At 50.5% G+C, this 19,909-nt stretch overlaps 3 protein-coding genes across 3 annotated transcripts; 2 read left to right on the forward strand and 1 right to left on the reverse strand.

Moving 5' to 3' along the window:
• Positions 1-5,913: 5,913 nt before the first annotated feature.
• LOC123078532 (dnaJ homolog subfamily B member 7) lies at positions 5,914-7,797 on the forward strand. Its single transcript, XM_044501069.1, has 5 exons — positions 5,914-6,238; positions 6,329-6,425; positions 6,509-6,588; positions 6,701-6,757; positions 7,183-7,797. The coding sequence occupies exons 1-5, from the start codon at positions 6,131-6,133 to the stop codon at positions 7,414-7,416; spliced, it is 576 nt and encodes a 191-aa protein (XP_044357004.1). The 5' UTR covers positions 5,914-6,130; the 3' UTR covers positions 7,417-7,797.
• Positions 7,798-7,927: 130 nt separating this feature from the next.
• Positions 7,928-8,938, forward strand: LOC123078530 (protein TsetseEP-like). Its single transcript, XM_044501068.1, has one exon. The coding sequence runs from the start codon at positions 8,116-8,118 to the stop codon at positions 8,776-8,778; it is 663 nt and encodes a 220-aa protein (XP_044357003.1). The 5' UTR covers positions 7,928-8,115; the 3' UTR covers positions 8,779-8,938.
• Positions 8,939-9,054: 116 nt separating this feature from the next.
• On the reverse strand, positions 9,055-11,109 carry LOC123078533 (non-specific lipid transfer protein GPI-anchored 25). Its single transcript, XM_044501070.1, has 3 exons — positions 10,608-11,109; positions 9,998-10,066; positions 9,055-9,515 (listed from the first exon to the last, which is right to left on the reverse strand). The coding sequence occupies exons 1-3, from the start codon at positions 11,011-11,013 to the stop codon at positions 9,349-9,351; spliced, it is 642 nt and encodes a 213-aa protein (XP_044357005.1). The 5' UTR covers positions 11,014-11,109; the 3' UTR covers positions 9,055-9,348.
• Between the last annotated feature and the right edge of the window lie 8,800 nt (positions 11,110-19,909).

The raw sequence follows: 19,909 nt of genomic DNA on the forward strand, positions 1-19,909 counted from the left end.
TTGAATTGACAGCTCAACTGCTAATACTTGCAAATATTCTTTGGCTCCCCTTGGGTCGAATCAATAAATTTGGGTTGAATGGTCTACCCTGAAAACTGTAACATGTCTAAATATTCATGCCATGATTAGATTATATGATCAAGATTATGCTAGGTAGCATTCCACATCAAAAATTATCTTTTTACCATTTACCAACTCGAGGACGAGCAGGAATTAAGCTTGGGGATGCTGATACGCCTCCGTCGTATCTATATTCTTTTATTGTTTCATGCCAATATTCTTCAACTTACATATACTTTTGGCAACATTTCATATTATTTTTGGGACTAACATATTGATCCAGTGCCCAGTGCCAGTTGCTGTTTGTTGCATATTTTTTTGTTTCGCAGAATACCCATATCAAACGAAGTTCAAACGCAATAAGAATTTACGGATTTTTTTTGGAATATATGTGATTTTTGGGAAGAAGAATCAGCGTGAGAGGTGGTCCACATGCCCCACAAGCTCATAGGGCGCGCCCCAGGGGGTAGGTGCACCCCTAGGGCTTTTGGCCACCTCGTAAGGCGGTTGGAGCCCTTCTTTCGTCGCAAGAAAGATAATATCCTGGAGAATATTCCCTCAAAATTTAAGCCCAATCAGTGTTACGGATCTTCGGGAATTTAAGAAACGGTGAAAGGCTAGAAAACAGGGTCGCTAAACAGAAGAAACAGAGAGATAGATCCAATCTTGGAGGGGCTCCCGCCCCTCCCCCGCCATGGAGGCCAAGGACCCGAGGGAAAACCCTCCTCCCATCTAGCGGGAGGTCAAGGAAGAAGAAGGAGGAGGGGGGCTCTCTCCCCCCTTTCCCAGTGGTGCCGGAACGCCGCCAGGGCAAGGATCGTGACGACGATCTACACCAACAACCTCGCTACCATCAACACCAACTTTATCCCCCTCTCTGCAGCGGTGTAACACCTCTTCTCCCTGCTGTAATCTCTACTTAAACATGGTTCTCAACAATATATATTATTATTCAATGATATATGGTTATCATATGATGTTTGAGTAGATCTGTTTTGTCCTATGGGTTGATTGATGATCGTGATTGGTTTGAGTTGTATGTTTTATTTTGGTGTTGTCCTATGGTGCCCTCTGTGTCGTGCAAGCGTGAGGGATTCCCGATGTAGGGTGTTGCAATATGTTCATGATTCTCTTATAGTGGGTGGCGAGAGTGACAGAAGCTTATACCCGAGTAAGGGGGCTGTTGCATATGGGAGTAAAGAGGACTTGATACTTAATGCTATGGTTGGGTTTTACCTTAATGATTTTTGGTAGTTGCGGATGCTTGCTAGAGTTCCAATCATAAGTGCATATGATCCAAGTAGAGAAAGTATGTTAGCTCATGCCTCTCCCTCATATAAAATTGCAATAATGATTACCGGTCTAGTTATAGATTGCCTAGGGACAAATAACTTTCTTGTGACAAAAAGCTCTCTACTAAAACTAACTTAATTGTTTCTTTATCTAAACAGCCCCTAGCTTTTATGTACGTGTTCTTCATTATCTTGCAAACCTATCCTATCACACATACTTCTAGTTTCATACTTGTTATAGGTAAAACAAATGTTAAGTGCGCGTAGAGTTGTATCGATGGTCAATAGAACTTGAAGGGAATATAAATTCTACCTTTAGCTCCTCGTTGGGTTCGACACTCTTACTTATCGAGGAAGGCTACAATTGATCCCCTATACTTGTGGGTTATCAGTTCCCCCAGGCAAGACCCTTCTTCTTCCAGGACATGAGCTTCCTGGGAGTCCCGGCCGAAAACGCCGGGACCTCAGCATGGCCAACAGCAAGCGGTTCAGTGATGTAAAACCACTCGCGCTGCCACTCCTTGACGGTCTCTATGAAGGTGCCTTTAAACCTGCCAACCTTCTGGTTCTTGCTGATCATGGCACCTCCACACTCCGCGAGCTTGGAGCTGCTAGACTTTGGCTTGACGCCAAAGATCTTCAGCCATAGGCCGAAGTGTGGCTCAATGTGGAGGAAGGCCTCGCAAACCGTAATGAAGGAGGCAAGGTGGAGGATGGAATTTGGGGCTAGATGATGGAAATCTAGCCCGTAGTAGAACATGACCCTGCGCATGAAGGGGTGCAGTGGGAACCCCAGACCTCTGACGAGGTGGGGGGCGAAAACCACCCTCTCCACTGGGTTGGGAGCGGGTACCCGTTGTTTTGGGTTTGATGCATGGGTGTCAACCTGAGTGGGGATGTAACCCGCGCTGCGCAGCTCGAGGTTGGTCCCCTCCGTAACGGAGGAACCAGCCCAATGCCCCTTAAGGTTTGGGGTCGGCCACTGCTGCGACGGAGACTGGAATGCGCTACGAAGGAGGAAGGCGAGATTGGATCTGAGTGTTGGAGCTTGGGAGGCAGCGGGCGAGGGAAATGAGAGCGTACTTCTGGCCGTTGCTATCTTTTTACTCTTATAGGCTGGTGAAAGGCCAAGAGTCCCTCTGTCACGCTGGTGAAATCGCCACTCCTCGCAAAAGATGTCGTTGCGCGTACGGGGAGAAACAAAATCTTAATGATATCCCTAAGAAAACGGGCACGATCTCCATTTTGATGAGATGTACCAATGAGAAGATTGCCTCAGGCCAGGATTCCGGTGAGCAGTAACTGCACGACCAGTCATGGGTAGTGCCGCTTAGATAAAGTTGCCATACTATAAAATACGGTTCACACCTATGCGTCTGGCCTTCGTGGTTAAGTAACCTCGCATCTTCGGGCGTTGAGAGAATTCGGCTAGGACATGGTTGGGGAGCGCTACTCCTTTGAGGGGTGGTCCATAGTACCCTTTAAGGGGAAGGAATCTCAAATTGCCAGAGAAGGGGAACTCATCTTCCAAGCCAAGGACTTCGGATCCGAAGCCATTTACATCAAGGAAGTCGTCCTCGGCATAGAAGACCAGTTCGGGGGCTACTGACGTGTCCTGGACTAAGGGGTGCCAACCGAGTCGGCCCGTGGTCCTTGGGCTGGTCCTGTGGGCCTCATTCTCCATTGGGTGGACTCCGAAGCTACACGCCTGGACGTGATCAAGACTGCATCTGCCAAAGACTTGACATATACTCCAAGACATCTCCTGCCGCCTCCATGCGATCCCCTTGGATACCGACCATGTAACCCTAGATACCCTACGTGGCGTGTATATAAGCGAAGGGGTTTTGCCCGTAGAGGGGACCGAATCACAATTACATTCACCTAGACCTAGGGTTAGAACACAACTTACGATCTCGAGGTAGATCAAGCTTGTACTTGATACATCTACATCAATAGAAACAAGAGCATGACGTAGAGTTTTACCTCCATCAAGAGGGCCCGACGCTAGGTAAACATCGTCTCCCTTGTTCCTGTTACCACCGATCCGAGATCCACAACTTGGGACTCCCTACCCCGAGGTCTGCCGGATTTTACACCGACACCCATGGACAAGGCCTCAGACAGGGGGGCCCCATCTCCCCGATGCTCTTTGCATTGATCATCGACACTCTCAACACCCTTCTCTAGTTCGTTGTCCAGTCCGGGATTATCAAACGACTAACGCATCGGCACACTACTTCTAGCGTTTCTCTATTCGTCGATGATGTGGTAATATTTTGCCACCCTGAGGCCTCTAAGCTCTCCATGATCACTAGGTTGTTGGATCTCTTTGGGGCAGCCTTCGGCCTACGCACCAATTTTGCCAAGTGCCTCGCCGTGCCAACATCGTCTGAGATGGTTTGGGCATATTCAGCGCAGGCCTCTAGAAGCTCCAGTGCATAACGGACGGCTAAAGCATGCAGAGAATGTCAAGAGAGGCCGGGGTAGACCGAATTTGGCATGGGAGGAGTCTGTTAAGAGAGACTTGAAGGATTGGAGTATCACCAAAGAACTTGCTATGGACAGGGGTGCGTGGAAGCTTGCTATCCATGTGCTAGAGCCATGAGTTGGTCACGAGATCTTATGGGTTTCACCTCTAGCCTAGCTTGTTTGGGGACTAAGGGCTTTGATGTTGTTGTTATTGTTCTTGTTGTTGCCTCGCCGCGCCGATACAATGCTCCGACGCCATCTCGAACTCTATTGGCTTGATGCTCGCGTGTCCTGTCGCGGCATTCCCGATCCAGTACCTTGGCCTTCTCCTTTCCATCCGGAAGGTGCCGACCTCCCATTTGAAGCCGCTCACCGAAAAGCTCTCGTGCAAGCCCGCTACCTGGAAGGCATCCCTCCTCAATCGCGGCGAGCGTCTGGCCTTGGTGCAACAGGTTTTGAACGCCATGCCAGTGCATCTCCTCCTTGCCATGGATCTTTCCCCCACTATTCTCAAGAAGGCCAACCGTATCCTCCGTGACTTCCTCTGGCGTGGTCGTAAGGATGCGCACGCTGGATCATGCTTGGTTAGCTGGGCGAGAGTCTGTCGCCCCCTCGACCTAGGCGGCCTGGGAATCCGTGATCTCCACCGCACCGGGATCTCTCTCCGCGTCAGATGGCTTTGGCTCCAAGCTACTGACCCTTCTAGACCATGGGCTCACTTCCAACCCCCCTGACCCTGAGGTACTCCAGTTCTTCTGAGCATCCACGATTTGGACGATTGACGATGACACCTCCTGCCGTTTTTGGGTCGACCCATGGCTTGACGGGGGATCTATCACCGACACCGCTCCCTCCCTGGTGTCTCTCGTGACCTGCAGAGCTAGACGCTCTCGCACAGTTGCTCAGGAACTTGCTGATCGTCATTGGATCGCTGACATCCAGGGCGCGGTGGGGCCGGCCGCCACAATGGAATACGTGGAGCTCTGGCGTCGTCTCAAACACGTTGGCCTATCCCCTCGGCCCGACTCGATCCGCTGGCGCTGGACTGACAATGGTATCTACTCGGCTTCCTCATGCTACAGCACGCTCTTTCATGGCTCCATTGCCTCAGAGTTCTGGCGTCTGGCCTGGCAGACCGGTGCTCCAACTTCGGTGCAATTTTTCATTTGGCTCGCCTCCCTGAACCACTGCTGGTCCGCCGATCGGATGGCTCTGTAAGCTTCTTCAACTGGCTCTCCTTGGCTCTTCTAGATACACCGGCATCACGGCGACGCGGGGTGGCCACCGTCGCCTCACTCACGGCTTGGTCCCTTTGGTGGCAACAAAACGCCGTCATCTTTGACAAAATCGCACCATCATCTTCCTCTCTTATCGTGGCAATCAAAGATGAAGCTCACTCCTGGGCCGTGGCAGGAGCTCGAGGAATGAACACATCTTTTTTTTTTGCGGAATCGAGGAATGAACACATCTATCTCTCCTGTAACCTAAACTTTTAGGTTTGGGGGCTGAGCAACCCCTGTCTTCTGCTCATTCCGGCGCCATGGCCTCGCCATTCTTGTGTACGTGGCTGTGCTGCTACCATGTACTCTCTTCATCCTCTATCAATGCAATGATACGCTGCTACGTCCAGAAAAAAAATGATACGCTGCTATGTGTATTAGTGAAGAAAAAATTTGTCTCAAGCAGGTTTCTGATATTTAGCCAGTCACGAAGAAGTAACCAGAAGGAAATATCGTGTTGGTGTCAGAGCAGTCGTGTTTGCACGAAACATTGAGCTGCGCAGCTCAAAAAAAAGTTGGAGAGACACATATGCACACGCCGGGTCCCACCGGATCAAAACCACGCCGGACATAGGTCGGTATCTCGATGTGGGGCCACCGGCACCGGCAGCCACAGAAACTGGAGGCAGCAGAAAATATCTTGGCCCCGTCCGCACGCGAGGAACGAGGGAAGCATGAGGTGGCGACGGTCGGCCGCTCCAGAAGCTTCACGACGCGAGATATTTTCCCGCGCTGGGCGGGGCGCCCAAGCCCAACCTGGCTTCAAACTTCGCAATGCTTCGCCTATCATCTCCTCCTTTCCTCTCCTCCTACCACCTCGGTGGCCACGCGGATATTTTCCTTTTCCCGCACTTAGCCCAGCGCCTTTATATACGCCGCGCTCCCGCCCCTCCTTTCCGACGCCTCGCTGTCTCTCCCCGTCTCGTCTCAGGTCGCCATCGGAACACCGGTAGCAGGAACCCCTAACGCCCCAGCGCGAGATCACGAGATTGTTTGTAGCTTGATCGAGGCAGTGAAGACGAGAGGATGCAGCCGCCATCGCAGTACCACCAGTCCTCCTACTACGCCGTGCTCGGCGTCCACCCAGGCGCGTCCGCCGCCGAGATACGCGCCGCGTACCACCGCCTCGCCATGGTGAGTAGCAATCTCTTTAACGGGTGCTTCCGGTTTGAGCGGTAGAAGCAGAGTTTGACGTTTATCTTATGATGATCCGTAATGGCGCAGAGGTGGCACCCGGATAAGATTGCCAATGGCCGTGTGGATCCGGCGATCGCGGAGGAAGCCAAGGGAAGGTTCCAGAAGATACACGAGGCATACCAGGGTACTTATTCTCTTTCTACATATATGTTCCATATAGGTGCATTGGGTGCTTTTGTTAACGTTTGAAATGTCGGTCTCGTGCAGTGTTGTCGGATCAGAAGCGGAGGGAGCTCTATGACGCCGGGATGTACGACCCCCTCGACGACGACCAAGAAGAGGTCGAGGTAATTGATTGATGATTTTGCTTCTCGTAATAATGAGCTACTCGTGCTCGTATCGTATTCGTATTGACCATGGGCGTTAATTAACTCGGAGTTTCCGGTGTTGCATTGTCAGGGCTTCCATGATTTCCTTCAGGAGATGCTCTCGCTCATGGCCACCGTTGGTAGAGAGGTATGTACGTATTAATGAACTAATGTTCATCATGCATGCCAAACTTTGATTCGCTTCTTGTAGTGTGGAGATTTTAGAGTTTGAACCCAACTCGTCTACTTACTTTAAGTTTGGTATGTCTGAACTGTAAATCAGTTCTCCTATTTCCTTCTGACTGAAGATAAACTTCAGGGGAAATGATGTCACTATGGAAACAAAAAAAAAAACGTTAGGATCTAGAACAATCATGACAATCGTGAAGAATCTACAACAACCGTGATATTTTTGTAAGAAAAAATTGAGTTGCATGCCACCGCCAGCATTTCTTGTTTCCACAGTTTCGTAAATCCATGTAGATCAAACCGAATGTCTTGAGAAACTGGTTCTGCTGCATGCCTGAAAGGCTGAAGCTATCACTGACAACCCCCCCTCTTGACTTGGTGCAGGAGCCCGTGTATTCCCTGGGCGAACTCCAATCCATGCTTGACGGGATGATGCAGGATTTCAGCTCCCCCCAACCGCCACCACCAAGCAGCTTCTTCAGCAGCACCAGTTCGTCGACGCGGTTCAGCGCACCCAGCGGCGGAGCGCAGCAGCAGCGTCGACCCCCCTCCCGCGTACGGCCTCAGGGGTTCGGCAGCTCGGCATGCTTCAGCCAAACGGCTTTCTCCGGCTGCTAAGCACCCGCGCGATCTGTTCATGCGTCCGTGGGTGTACGATCCTGGTTACAAGGATCACCGGCGTGAAGACACTGAATTGCAGAGACTGGGAGAGCTATTCACAGGGAACGTCGTGCGCTCTAGCGATGCACACAGCAGGAGCCGGTACATCAACCCACTGGATGAGCGGAACAAAGAAGACGGTAGATATTTCTAGTTGACAGCAACTCGAAAGGATCTCCATTGTTAGTTTTTCTTAGATAGATCGTAGGTGTACATAGATGAGAATCAGAAGTGAAGACGTGATGTTTTGCACTGTTTTCTAGTTGACAGCAACCACGCTGACACGTGTTGGAGTTGGCACAAACAAAAAATCAGTAAAGAGTACGTGTTTTTCATCTAGAACCTGCTTGTCCACCCGCTTGTTATCTGGTTCTGCCAAGCCGAATGATGCGTGAACGTAACCAACAGATTACATTACCTTTTCCATAAAAAAAATGGCACTAATATGTGGTTCGGTTGGGTCCCTAGCTTTGCAGAAACAGAGCGTGTATCACACATAAACCCTAGAAATTAGCAGCAGTTGCACCAGCATACCAATACCAATTTAGGATATGCACCAGCAACTAAGGCTTGGTAATCCAGTTCATATATAAGGCGATGTTGGATTCACGGCCTACTGAGACTAGTTGAGATCTGCCTGTTAGCAATCTGACACAAATGCTGCCCCTCCGGATGATGATAGCCTTGCTATCCATGTCTTTGGTTGTTGTGTCCCCTGCAATGGGCATACCAACGGACGACAAGTGCAAGTGCCTCATGTGCGTCTGCGACCTGGATCCGCACCCTCTGCCACCGGCAATGCCGTCGCACCACCCAGCCCCTTACCCGCCACCGTCCGAGCCAGAGCCACGGCCAGAGCCAAAGCCAAAGCCTCAGCCTGAGCCTGAGCCACAGCCGGAACCAGAGCCAGAGCCACGGCCAGAGCCAAAGCCCAAGCCTCAGCCTGAGCCTGAGCCACAGCCGGAACCAGAGCCTGAGCCGGAGCCTGAGCCACAGCCGGAGCCGAAGCCAGAGCCGAAGCCACAGCACTGCCCGCCTCCGCCGGAGCCTGTGCCGACGCCAGTGTACTACTACTACCCACCGCCGTCGGAGCCGGAACCAACGCCCGTGTACTACCTTCCACCGCCGGCTGAGCCGTACGAGTACCCGTACGTGCAGCCGGCGCCGGTGTTTGGCATAGTGGGGACGCCGGGGCAGATGTACCCGCGTGACAGCATGTTCAACCCGTCCACCGCCCACCGGAAGCTCTGTCGTGGAATATCCTCCATATTCCTCGCCTCCTCGATCGTGGCAGCAGGGCTACTGACATTGCTCATATAATGTACCCAGAAAACATTCAGTCCACAGACTGAACCTGATCAGCAACCAATTTGTATGTAATGCTTCATTCCGCTGACGATGCTACTCCTGTTCATTTTTTTCCCCTTCATTTCAAATGTGTAACTCTGAAAGAAAAATGCGACTGATGTTGAACTTTGAATTTGTTCGTGCGTGTGGTGCAAATGCGCATATTTGTATAGTGAAAATAAATTCCAGTGAGTTCTCCGTCTCTCTCAGCGAGCGCAAGAGAATGGCATGCAGATTCACAGAAAGTAATAAATCGCAAGAGAAACTAAACTGCATTGTATAAATCTGTACCATGTTTGAAATTATACGATTATGTCACCGGATAACAATTACTTGCGCTGTCAGGTCATCAAAATGCGCACGGAACAAACTGCACTGATCAGGAAGAGTTCTCAGGTATACCAATATAATTAATAAAATGGCCGTATGCATCGTCCAGATGCAGAGAGGCCAGGGGTCGTCCTCCTTTTCTAAAAAAAAATCGCACAAGTATTGTATCAAGAGCGAGGGCAAAGACCTTTCAAGAGCGAGGTCGAACATCCATCAGAACTGCAGCGTGATCAAGACTGCTGCTCCCAAGACCAAGGCCACAAGGAAGACCCGGCAGGCACACAAGGCATCAGATCCCGACCGATCATCCGACATGGACGTCGTCGAGGTCGAATGCTCCTCCATCTTCGGAGTCGGGGACGCTGGTTCTGGAACGGCAGCTGCAAGGGCATACACAGCAGTTTAACTAGTGCACACGAAGTACGACCGACGATTCAAGAAAGATATTCAGGACTTGCGGTGTTCAGTCGACCAAAATGGAATGCTCAGGTGAACAAAATAGAAGGTGCAGCTGCAACCTAAAAGAGCAGTGCACGCAAAGCAGATAGTATCACAAAGACAGACTCGATCCTGCAATTAGTAGAAACAGAACAGAGGCTGCAGAGAGTATCCGATGCAAAATTAGATGTTCTACTATCATTTCAACCTGTACAGTTGCGGCATAGAGCACGAAATGGATGGAGCACCACAAGATAAAACAAGTTCAAGTTTCATTTGGGAGGAAAGAAATATGACATGTCTGCCCAAATGCCAATTGGTTCATTCAACCGAAATCCGAAATAGCATTACTGGGCACAGATTTATGGAATCATTTTTTTTTTGACGAGCTATGGAATCATTAGACAAGCAGCAGAACATTTACCTGGAGAAAGTTTTGGTGCGGGAGGTGGCGATGGAGGTGTAAAATGCATCTCAGGCAGTGACTTGAGCTCTGTTTCAATTGGCAAATGGCAAATGGAGTTAGCCAGTACTACTAATACTTGCCCCCTTAATTGAATTTAATGATTGACTTTTGTGAACTCTTTGAGAGAAACCACCAAGTAACGAAGCCCTTAGCTATTTATAAATATCGCCAATATTTTGTGAAATTACTACTATCAAACAGGCAACCCAGCAAACTGCTTAACTGAACGGTAATCATGACAAATCGCAGCAAAAATGCAGAAGTAAGTCTGGGCCACAAAAGAAAAATCCCGCTTTCTCCCCCATCCACTAGTTCAGAAATGCAAGTACTAATATCCCTAGTAGCATCCAGAGCTCGTCAGTAATCCGCATTACAACCAACCATTACGAAAGTAGTTGTACGAGGATAATGAGAACAACAGTAGTTAGGACTTTGCAGAGTAAAATTTGTTTCGGTCGGCGATCAACAACAGGAACGCGACAGCACGCGCATATGGCGCACGAGAATTGATCGGAGCATACATATTGCACGAGCATAAATAGGGAGCACGAAGGGACAGATTTCTCACCTCGGCACTTGTCGGCGAAGAGGGCCTCGGCCTCGACGGCCGTGGCGGCGGAGGTTTTCGCGGAGGCGCAGGTGGGGAGGAGAGCGCCGAGGCGCGCGGCGTCGACGGGGAAGCCGAGGAGGAGCGGGTCGCGGAGCAGGTGGCAGAGGCATCCCTCCCCTCCGCCGCCTTCGCCGTCCCCGGCGGAAACGGCGCGCAGGAACGCCGCGCAGCAGGCGCTGGTGGGCGCGGGCGAGGGCAGGGCGGGCGGCGCCACCACCGCGACGTGCGCCAGGCACGGCGAGAAGGACACGATGGCCGCCGCGCACGGGGTCGCTGGTGGCTCCTGGGACAACGCGGCGTTGGCGGCGGGGGCGTGGAGGGCGGCGACGGCGAGGACGAGGAGGAGGAGGGCGGTGGGGGCCATGTCTCAGGCTCTCAGCACACCCGTCCCCACTCTCTCTCTCTCTCTCCTCCCTCTCTCGTATCGGGGCGGGATGGGTGGTGAGGTGATGATGCCTGGTGGTTTTAGGGCGTGAGTGTGTGATACCGAGGGGTTTGCAAAAGCGATCATGCCCGTCCGTTAACAAGGCGGCGCAAAGTTGGGTGCATCGGATGGCTCGTGGTGATCTAGTGCCAATCGCTAGCCGTCATCAACACTTGATTTTTCTGCGGGCATTCCGTCCGTTATCTTTTTTTTCCGGAGGAAATGGGTTCCATTAACTAACTTTTTTGACGGGGTAAAGGGACCCATTAACTTGACCTGGATTTAAAAAAAACACTAGGATCAATTAAGCACAAACCAGCAGTACAAGACACCCATGAAAAAGAAAGAAACTGCAATCAGGTCCCTGTGATGTCACACTTCTCCAACCTCCAAGATGGTCCGATGGCGTGCCGTCGTAGCCGCTCCGGCAACCCCGCTGCCAGATTGCGGCGAACCTTCAAGAATCACGCGGACGGGAAGTCATCACTGCCAAACATCTCGGAGACGAGGTCATGGTCGCCGGATCCGAAGCCAAAGAACCGAGAGCCCAAACAGCCAGAGGTGCTACTCCTGCCGCCGCTGCAGCACCAAACCAAACTCCCACTGATCCATCAACGCCGATACCAAGATCGCCGTGAGAGGAGGGAGGATCGGGGATACTTTATTGCCATGCATAGCGCCACCACTCCCATGAAGACGTTGCCGCCAGGCACACATACCCACACCCTATCTACACACTAGACAACCAGATCCGGGGTTCCCCTGCCCTTCCGCTGCCGAAGCGGCCGAAGATGGGAAAGGGAACCCACAACGGTGTCGGGGAAACTGGAGAGAAACTGAGTCGCCACTCACTTCGCCTTTCTCTTGAGTAGCGGTTCCAAACAAATGAGTATATTTCTTTTAATGGTACCAACTTGACTTGGATAAACACGATCCAGTTTACTGCCCATCTGAGCCAAATCCGAACCAGACTGTGGTCTTAACATCAACACAAGAAGACCGAACCTAACTACGACTCAGTGCGGACCCAGGAGTAAAATGAAGGAAGTGCATACTCTAATTTTTTTCTACCTAATCCAAGTGTCAAACAAAATATGGCAAAAGAATCACATGAATAGCTCAATTAGAATCTCACAACTTAGTAAACAAAATATATCCCAAACATGCTCAATTAGAATACGAATAGTCTTACATGAAAAGAAGCACAAGTAGAAAATTAGAGAATCTGCAGTCCGGCACTCCAAACCCGCCTCATACGTCCGGACGGGTCGCCTGGTCACTGACCGGTCACGAAATTTCGACCCAGGCGGGCGCCTCAAACGAGCCTCATACGCTCGGGCTGACCGACACCCCTCATATCCAGCCCAAATATAGAACGGATATGGGGGCACCCAGGCGCGCCCTAGCGCGTCCGCCATGTCAGAACAGGCCCGCGGTGGCCCACCCGTCCCCACATATATTCCTCCCCATCCGCTCGCCGAAGCAAACCCTAGCCACTTCACTACACTCTCCTGCGCCACACAAGCTCACCTCCGGCGTTCTCCGGCCGTCGCCGGCATGGCGGGCAGTGGATCTGAATCCGACCAGTCCGATTATGTCGACTAGGGTGTCATCCCGTGCGGGTTGGAGGAAGCAATGGTTGTCCTCATTGCACTCCGCCGCTCCCGGGAGGAGAGCGCCTGGCCGACGGCAGGATCTGTCCGGCGCGACTCCGTAGCATCGACTCAATGGCGCTTGAATCCTTTGGGCTGGATCATCGCAGACCCGGTAGCCGGAAAATCTCTCCTTCCCCATCATCGATCGGGTGGACTATGAGTCCCACCGGGACCAGTGTGCCCGCCGTGGGAAGGAGAGGATAAGGGCCTTCGAGACCCGTCTCGCCACCGACATGGCGGCGACGCGGGCGACCGCAAAGGAGGAAGCCATCTGTGCCCACATTGTGAAGAAGCGGCAATAGAGGAACATGCATGCCCTCACCCGAGAGCAGAATCGGGCGGCCCGTGCCATAGCTCAACTACCACGAAAGGAGGAGAAGGAGGACAACGACGGTGAGAACAAGTCCGAAGACGAGGAGACCCGGTTCGATCCCTATTGCTTCTTCGACCGATACTTCCATGAGAAGGGCAAGGGCAGCCATGGATGATCTTCTACAGCATAGCCAAAAATGCTAAAATTTGGTAGTCCGATGGCATGTCGTAGTAGCCGGACGATGTAGCATCGTTTACGTAGTTGCATGCGTTTGTATGGATTTGAGATATGCGAATTGAGGTGTCCGACTGTGAGAAGGGTAATTTAATGCTTGACCAGCCAGTGTCTGCAGATGCGCCCGGGCGCGTCCGCAGGCGTTTGAAGGGTCGGATTTGTCAAGTCCGGCTCTAGATGCTCTTACAACACTAGGTAAACTCTACATTGTTGCATTGTCATGAAAGCATCAAGTATCTCATCTTCATGTACTTTCTTTTTTTTGCGAAGAATCATAGGGTTTTTATTCCAAAATGATAGAGTTACAATCTTCAGTGACTAACTTGCTAATGCATGGGGGTGGATAGCCCAACCAACACGCTGTGCTATCACCACATCTACCAAAGTTCGCTAAACAATGTGCAACCCTATTCTGTTCCCAAAGAATTTTAACACGAATAACAACCCTATCACTCAGGTACCTCTTGATCTCCGACACCAGATGACCGTATGCTGATCTGTCAAAGGAGTCATCCACGAGCATCTTGAGAGCCACGGCACAATCGGACTGAAGTAGGATAGTGGCCTAAGAATGCTTTACCGCCAGCTTTAGCCCTTCCATCACGGCTTGTAGTTCTACCTCAAGAGCTTCATTACAATGGAACAGTTTGCGGTAGGATGCAAAAATAACAGCCCCAGTATTGTCTTTAAGAATCATACCAGAGCCCCCTGACTCGTCCGCAGGGTCGAACGATCCATCAACTGACAGTGCCACCTCATGCGCCCCCGAGGAAGGCCATGGCTTGTGTGGTGTACGTATCACAGATGGGGGCACTTGTATGAGCGCATTTGCTATTATCGGGGCTTTCCCTTTCAGAATCTCCTTGACATTCAGCGAAATTTGTTGGAAGGTATTATAGTAGCTCGATAGAAATGAACGAGACACTTCCAAAGAGGGAATGGATTTGCCATGTGTGATTTCATTCCGCAAGTGCCAGGTCCGCCATAGAACCATGATGATCCTGCTCCTGATCTGCTCGTTGGATTCAGCTAGAAGATGAAGCAGCCATTCCGAGCCCGTGCATGTGATGTCAGACCTATTAGGCAGTGGCCTGATTGCCCGCATTGTATGCCAGAGAAGAGCAGCATTAGGGCATATGAGCAGTGCATGAAATTACGTCTCCTCATCCCGATCACATAGACTGCAGTATGCGGATGTTCCTATATGTCTTTGATACTTCACATCATTTGTAGGAAGCGACCCCAAGATGACCTGCCAGGCAAATTGCCGCATCTTGGGGGGAGCAGCCGCATTCCAGACAAGCTTCCACACTGGCCGGTCACCCGTCGGGGCGGAGCTCGACGCACCCGGATTGTCATGATCCCTCAGAGTCGACATTGCAAAATGATAGGCACTCTTGACCGACAACATACCGGATCTGTCCCATTGCCATGACACAAAATCATCCAGATGATGCGGAGATGTCCGGATCTTCTGTATCGCCTCTACATCAGCCTGGCAGAAGAACTGTTGTAGCAAATTAAGCTTCCAGTTACCACGGTCATCAAGAAAGTCATGTACTCTATTGAGGCGGCAATTGCGCTTTGGCAAGATAGGGGTAAATGGAGGACCCCTAGGAATCCACGGGTCCTTCCAAGCTCTTATGCTTGCACCATTGCCGGCCCGCCAGAGCATACCTCTTTTCACTAGGTCCAAACCATGCTCGATGCCCTTCCACACCGCAGAACTGTTTGCCAGGAAAACTGTATCCACCAGGTTCCCGTTAGGAAAGTACTTGGCACGAAGAAGTCTAGCACATAACGAGTTTGGAGAAGTGAGGAGCCTCCAGGCTTGTTTGGCTAGCAATGCCTGATTTAGCCTCGCATATCATGGAAACCAATACCGCCTTGAGATTTAGGGAGCGACATTCGTTCCCAAGCAACCCATGCCATCTTTTTCTTCACATTCTCCATCCCCACCAGTATTGTCTCATCATTTTTGTCAAGTCATCACATACAGATAGGGGGAGCTTGAATATACTCATAACATAAACCGGGATGGCTTGGGCAACATCCTTTATAAGCACCTCCTTACTTGCAAAAGATGAGTACCATTCACTCCAGTCCACCAAACACTTACTCAACCTGGATTGCAAGGACTCGAAACGCCCCTTATGCATGCGCCCCTCAGGAACCGGGAGGCCCAAATATTTTGGCTCAAACTATTGTTGTGTTACTCCCAGAATCTGTTTTACCTCCTCTGCAACTTGACTTGGACAACTGTCAACAAACAGGATGGAACACTTGGATGGGTTAATAAGTTGACCCGTAGCTAAAGCATAAGTGCTCAACACATCCCTGGCAATCATCACCGAATCAGTAGTTGCGCGGAAGAAAAGCAAAGAATCGTCCGCAAATAACAAGTGTGATATAGCAGGAGCTCTTCTGCAAATTCTGATAGCCTCAAGCCCTCTTTGTTGGACTGCCACATGTAAGAGAGATGACAAGGAATCAGCCACAAAGAGAAATAAGAAGGGTGATATAGGATCACCTTGTCACAAACCACGGGAAGGTGAGAAATGCTCCAAAAGACGACCATTAAATTTCACTGAATATTTAACCGATCGCACACATTTCATGACCAGAACAACCCACCGTGGGTCAAAACCCCACTTCAAAAGTGCACGCTCCAAAAAGTCCCAATCAACACAGTCATATGCCTCTGAGAGATCCAGCTTATAAGCACAAAAAACATAACTCCCGGAAGAGGTTTGGATGTGGTGGATACACTCAAAAGCAATTATAGAATTATCCAAGATTAAGCGTCCTGGAATGAACGCGCTTTGATTTTCAAAGGTAATATCCGTGAGACACGATCTGAGCCTATTAACCATGCACTTAGATACTATCTTGTAAATCACATTGCACAGAGAAATTGGACGAAAATCCTTCAGCGCCGCCGGATGTTGGACTTTGGGGATCAACACAATACATGTATCGTTAACCCCCTCTGGCATGTGACCGGTGACAAACAACTGACGAACATCTGCTATAATTTCGTCCTTCAGAAAGCCCCAGTTCCTTTGATAAAACCGAGACGGAAAACCATCCGGACCAGGCGCCTTCAACGGTCCAATTTGGAACAAAGCATCAGATATTTCAGTGTCCGAGAAGGGCGCGAGCAAGCGATTATTCATCTCTACCGAAACCTCCGGCCCAATAGCATCAAGAACGACATTCGGATTTAAGGTGGGATCTTTCGTATATACCTCCTTGAAGTATGAAGCAGCCATACGCTCCATCTCCGTCGGAGAGTTGCACCACGAACCATCAAGCTTCTGTAATCTCCATATGTTGTTCTTCCTCGCGTGCCAGACTGCTTGCCGGTGAAAGAAATTTGTGTTGCGGTCACCCTCCTTCAACCATACGATGCGGCTCCTCTGCAACCACATCATCTCTTCGCGGTAGTGAAGCTCATCCAGCTTTTCCATCTTCTGCCGAATCAAAAGACGGTCCAAATGTTAAGCTGTAAGTTTTCTAATTCCTTCCGAAGAACCTCAATTTGTTTCTCAACGTGCCTAAAGTTTTCTTTGCTCCACTTCCGAAGGTCAGCCATGACTGATTTCAGAGAGGCCGCGACATTGCCCAAGTCGCCCACAGGCTGAGACCGTGCCCACGCCTTTGAAATTATCTCCGGTAACTTTATGTCACATTCCCACATTATCTCATATTTAGGCGACCCCTTACGACAGCGATCTTCGGACTCATCCAGGAAGAGTAAGATGGGGCAATGGTCTGAGCGAGGGGAGACGAGGTGTTGCACCCTCACATACGGAAACAACTCCCTCCACTCATCACTTGCACATGCCCGGTCCAGCCGAACATGAACATCACCTTGTCCAATCTGGCCATTATCATATGTGTAAGGCACTCCCGAGAACCCCAAGTCCACCAGTTCACACACGAAGAGAGTATCTCTAAACGCCTCCATCTGGCTCTCTCCTCTGCTAGTTCTCGAGAAGTGCTCATGTTGCCAAAGAGCTTCATTGAAATCTCCGCAAACAACCTAGGGTAGGTCTGAGATCCCCTTTAATCTGACCAGATGATCCCACATGCGCTGCCGATGTTCCACACGTGGTTCCCCATAGACAAAGGTAGACCTCCATGTTTTCCCGGATCCCTGATCAACAACACTTACATCAATGTATCTCTTACAAGAGTCAAGAACTGTCACATTGAGGGATTCATCCCAAAATAGTGCTAATCCTCCCGCACGGCCCTCACAATCCACACCACAGAATCCTTTCAGACCTAGTTTCCCCTTCATTCTTTCAACTTTTGCACTTGGCTGTCTCGTTTTACCAAGAAAGACCAAGCTTGGTGAATGGGCTTTTACAAGAGTCCCAACTCCACGAACTATCCCGCGTTTCCCCGCTCCCCGGCAGTTCCAAAAAAGGTGACTCATTGGGACTGGCGGCGCTCCTCCTGGGAGCCCGCCGAAATTTGCTCTGAGTTTGATGTTTCACCATCGAGCTTAGCATGTTTACTGCCCATGCTGTTGCTAGGAGATACATGAGCACCATCTCCCTTACCATCTGTAATCAGCAGTACTTCCCCAATTGGGTTAGATGATCCATCAGCCAGTGGTGTTGCTATTCCACTATCCATAATAAGACATTTACGAGAAGATTTATCTAAGTCCATCTCAAGAGGCTGGGAGGGTTTAAGTGGGCTAGATGCCGTGTCCCTTAGTTCCCTCTCCGGCCTTACTGCTCCTTTGCCAGTTGCCAACTTGGGCATTGATGTTTCGATGTTGGTCTTCTTCTCTCCCTGCTTTGCTTCCCAGTCCACTCGGACATGTGCCGGAGGGTCTACGTATAAGTAGTCACCAAACTTGAGATCTTTCTCAGCAAACACGCCATTACCACACTCCTTGTGCCCATGCCCAACGATACCTCAAGCACTACAGAATCTTGCCAATTTCTCATATCTTACTGCATAAACACTGCGACTTTCCCCCTTGACAATAATCACAAACTTGGTTAGAGGCTTCCTGATATCATGTTTTACTCTAACGCGGACGTAGTCTCCTCTGGAATTACCCTTAAGTCTGGATTCAAGGACCTCTCCCGCAGACCGGAGCAACTTAACAATAAGATCATGCTTGCAATACCCATCCGGCAACTTGTGGATCTGGGGCTAGATAGGCATATAAAGTATTGGCACCTCTTCAGCGTTTGTGAAACCATCATATGGCACTAACAAGACCTCCATGTTGAGGAAAAGCCATGGTCCTTGTTCCATAATGCGATCCCAATCGCCAAGACAGTAAACTTGCACAACGAACAGATTAGGGCCAATTGGCCAGAAGCGAACTACTTGGGAGCAATTCCATGCCGCCCGCATGTCCTTGTAGAAGGCCGATTGGATAAAGTTTTTTGTGGTTTGAACCCTAGCTAGGGCAACCCAACGAATGCCCTCTAGCATCTCCGGGGCTTCCTCCTCAACCACAACATCATCAAACTCCTCCTCATGGAGGTCAAGCTTGTCGAAGAAATCCCCAAGGTCATCATCTCTTCCTTGGGAACCGCGGTTCGTCGAAGAAAACACATCAGACGCCGCCGCCATGGCTAGCGACTCCGAGGTTTCCTCCTGCGCACCATGGGAACAAAACGGAACGGGGAGGGGTGGGGGAGGTGGTGTAAGGAACCCAACCTAGGTATACGGTGGCGATCACACGGTAGATCGGCGAGGACGCCGGCTATGGTGGACTTACAGCGAGGAATCGCCGTAAGGAGGTTAAACCCTAGCTTGCGCTAGGGGAAAACGTCTTATCGCCTATTCAGAATTCATCTTCATGTACTTTCATGAACATATCACGCTCAATGAATATTTTTCATACACTTGTGCAGCTATACTACCTTACCGAATCACTGAAAATTTTCATAAACGCCTCGAACACACAGAGAGAGGTACATATGGTTTTTAAGCCGGTCAACAACACAACTCATGCTGAAATTTTGTCTTCTCCGAGAATAGAAATTCCCAATGTCTACTACATCGTCCCCTAAATATGGCCATCGATTCCACGAACGGAATCCTGAGCCGTACCAACGATCAAGGAACGTATCACGCTCACGGAACACATGGGACTAACCAACCAATAAATCCCCACGAGAACAAGAGAAAAAAGAGAGTAGCGCACATGCGGTGGCAACCGCTGCCACAGATGGTTAGATGAGAGCAGAGGAGAAAGAGAAAGACACACGTGCTCGACGTGCTACATGGGCGTCAACTCGGGCTGCCGCGCTGCGAGTGCGCCGCCTCCGCCATCGATGCCAGCAGTAGCTTGAAGCTAGTGGGCGAATCTCCCCTCCCTCACTCCCCATACACTCGACGCTTGTGGATGGAACCCATTTGGCATCGATTTGTTCCTCTATCGAGCGATGACCGTGTCAAGCGAAGAGTTTTCTTCGAAAGAGATGGGAGGCTAGGGTTTCCATGTGGCGTGGTGGAGAGGGTCGGAGGAGATCGTCGCGGGGTTCCGATTGTTGGTGCCGCCGCCATCGTAGATGGGGGAGAATAGGTCAAAGAAGTCGCTCAAACCGTCGTTGTTGCATCCTCACGGGAAGAAACCACGCAAACGCTCGTCATT

The sequence above is a fragment of the Triticum aestivum genome, chromosome 3D (genome assembly GCF_018294505.1).
Source record: "Triticum aestivum cultivar Chinese Spring chromosome 3D, IWGSC CS RefSeq v2.1, whole genome shotgun sequence".
Taxonomy (NCBI): Eukaryota; Viridiplantae; Streptophyta; class Magnoliopsida; order Poales; family Poaceae; genus Triticum; species Triticum aestivum.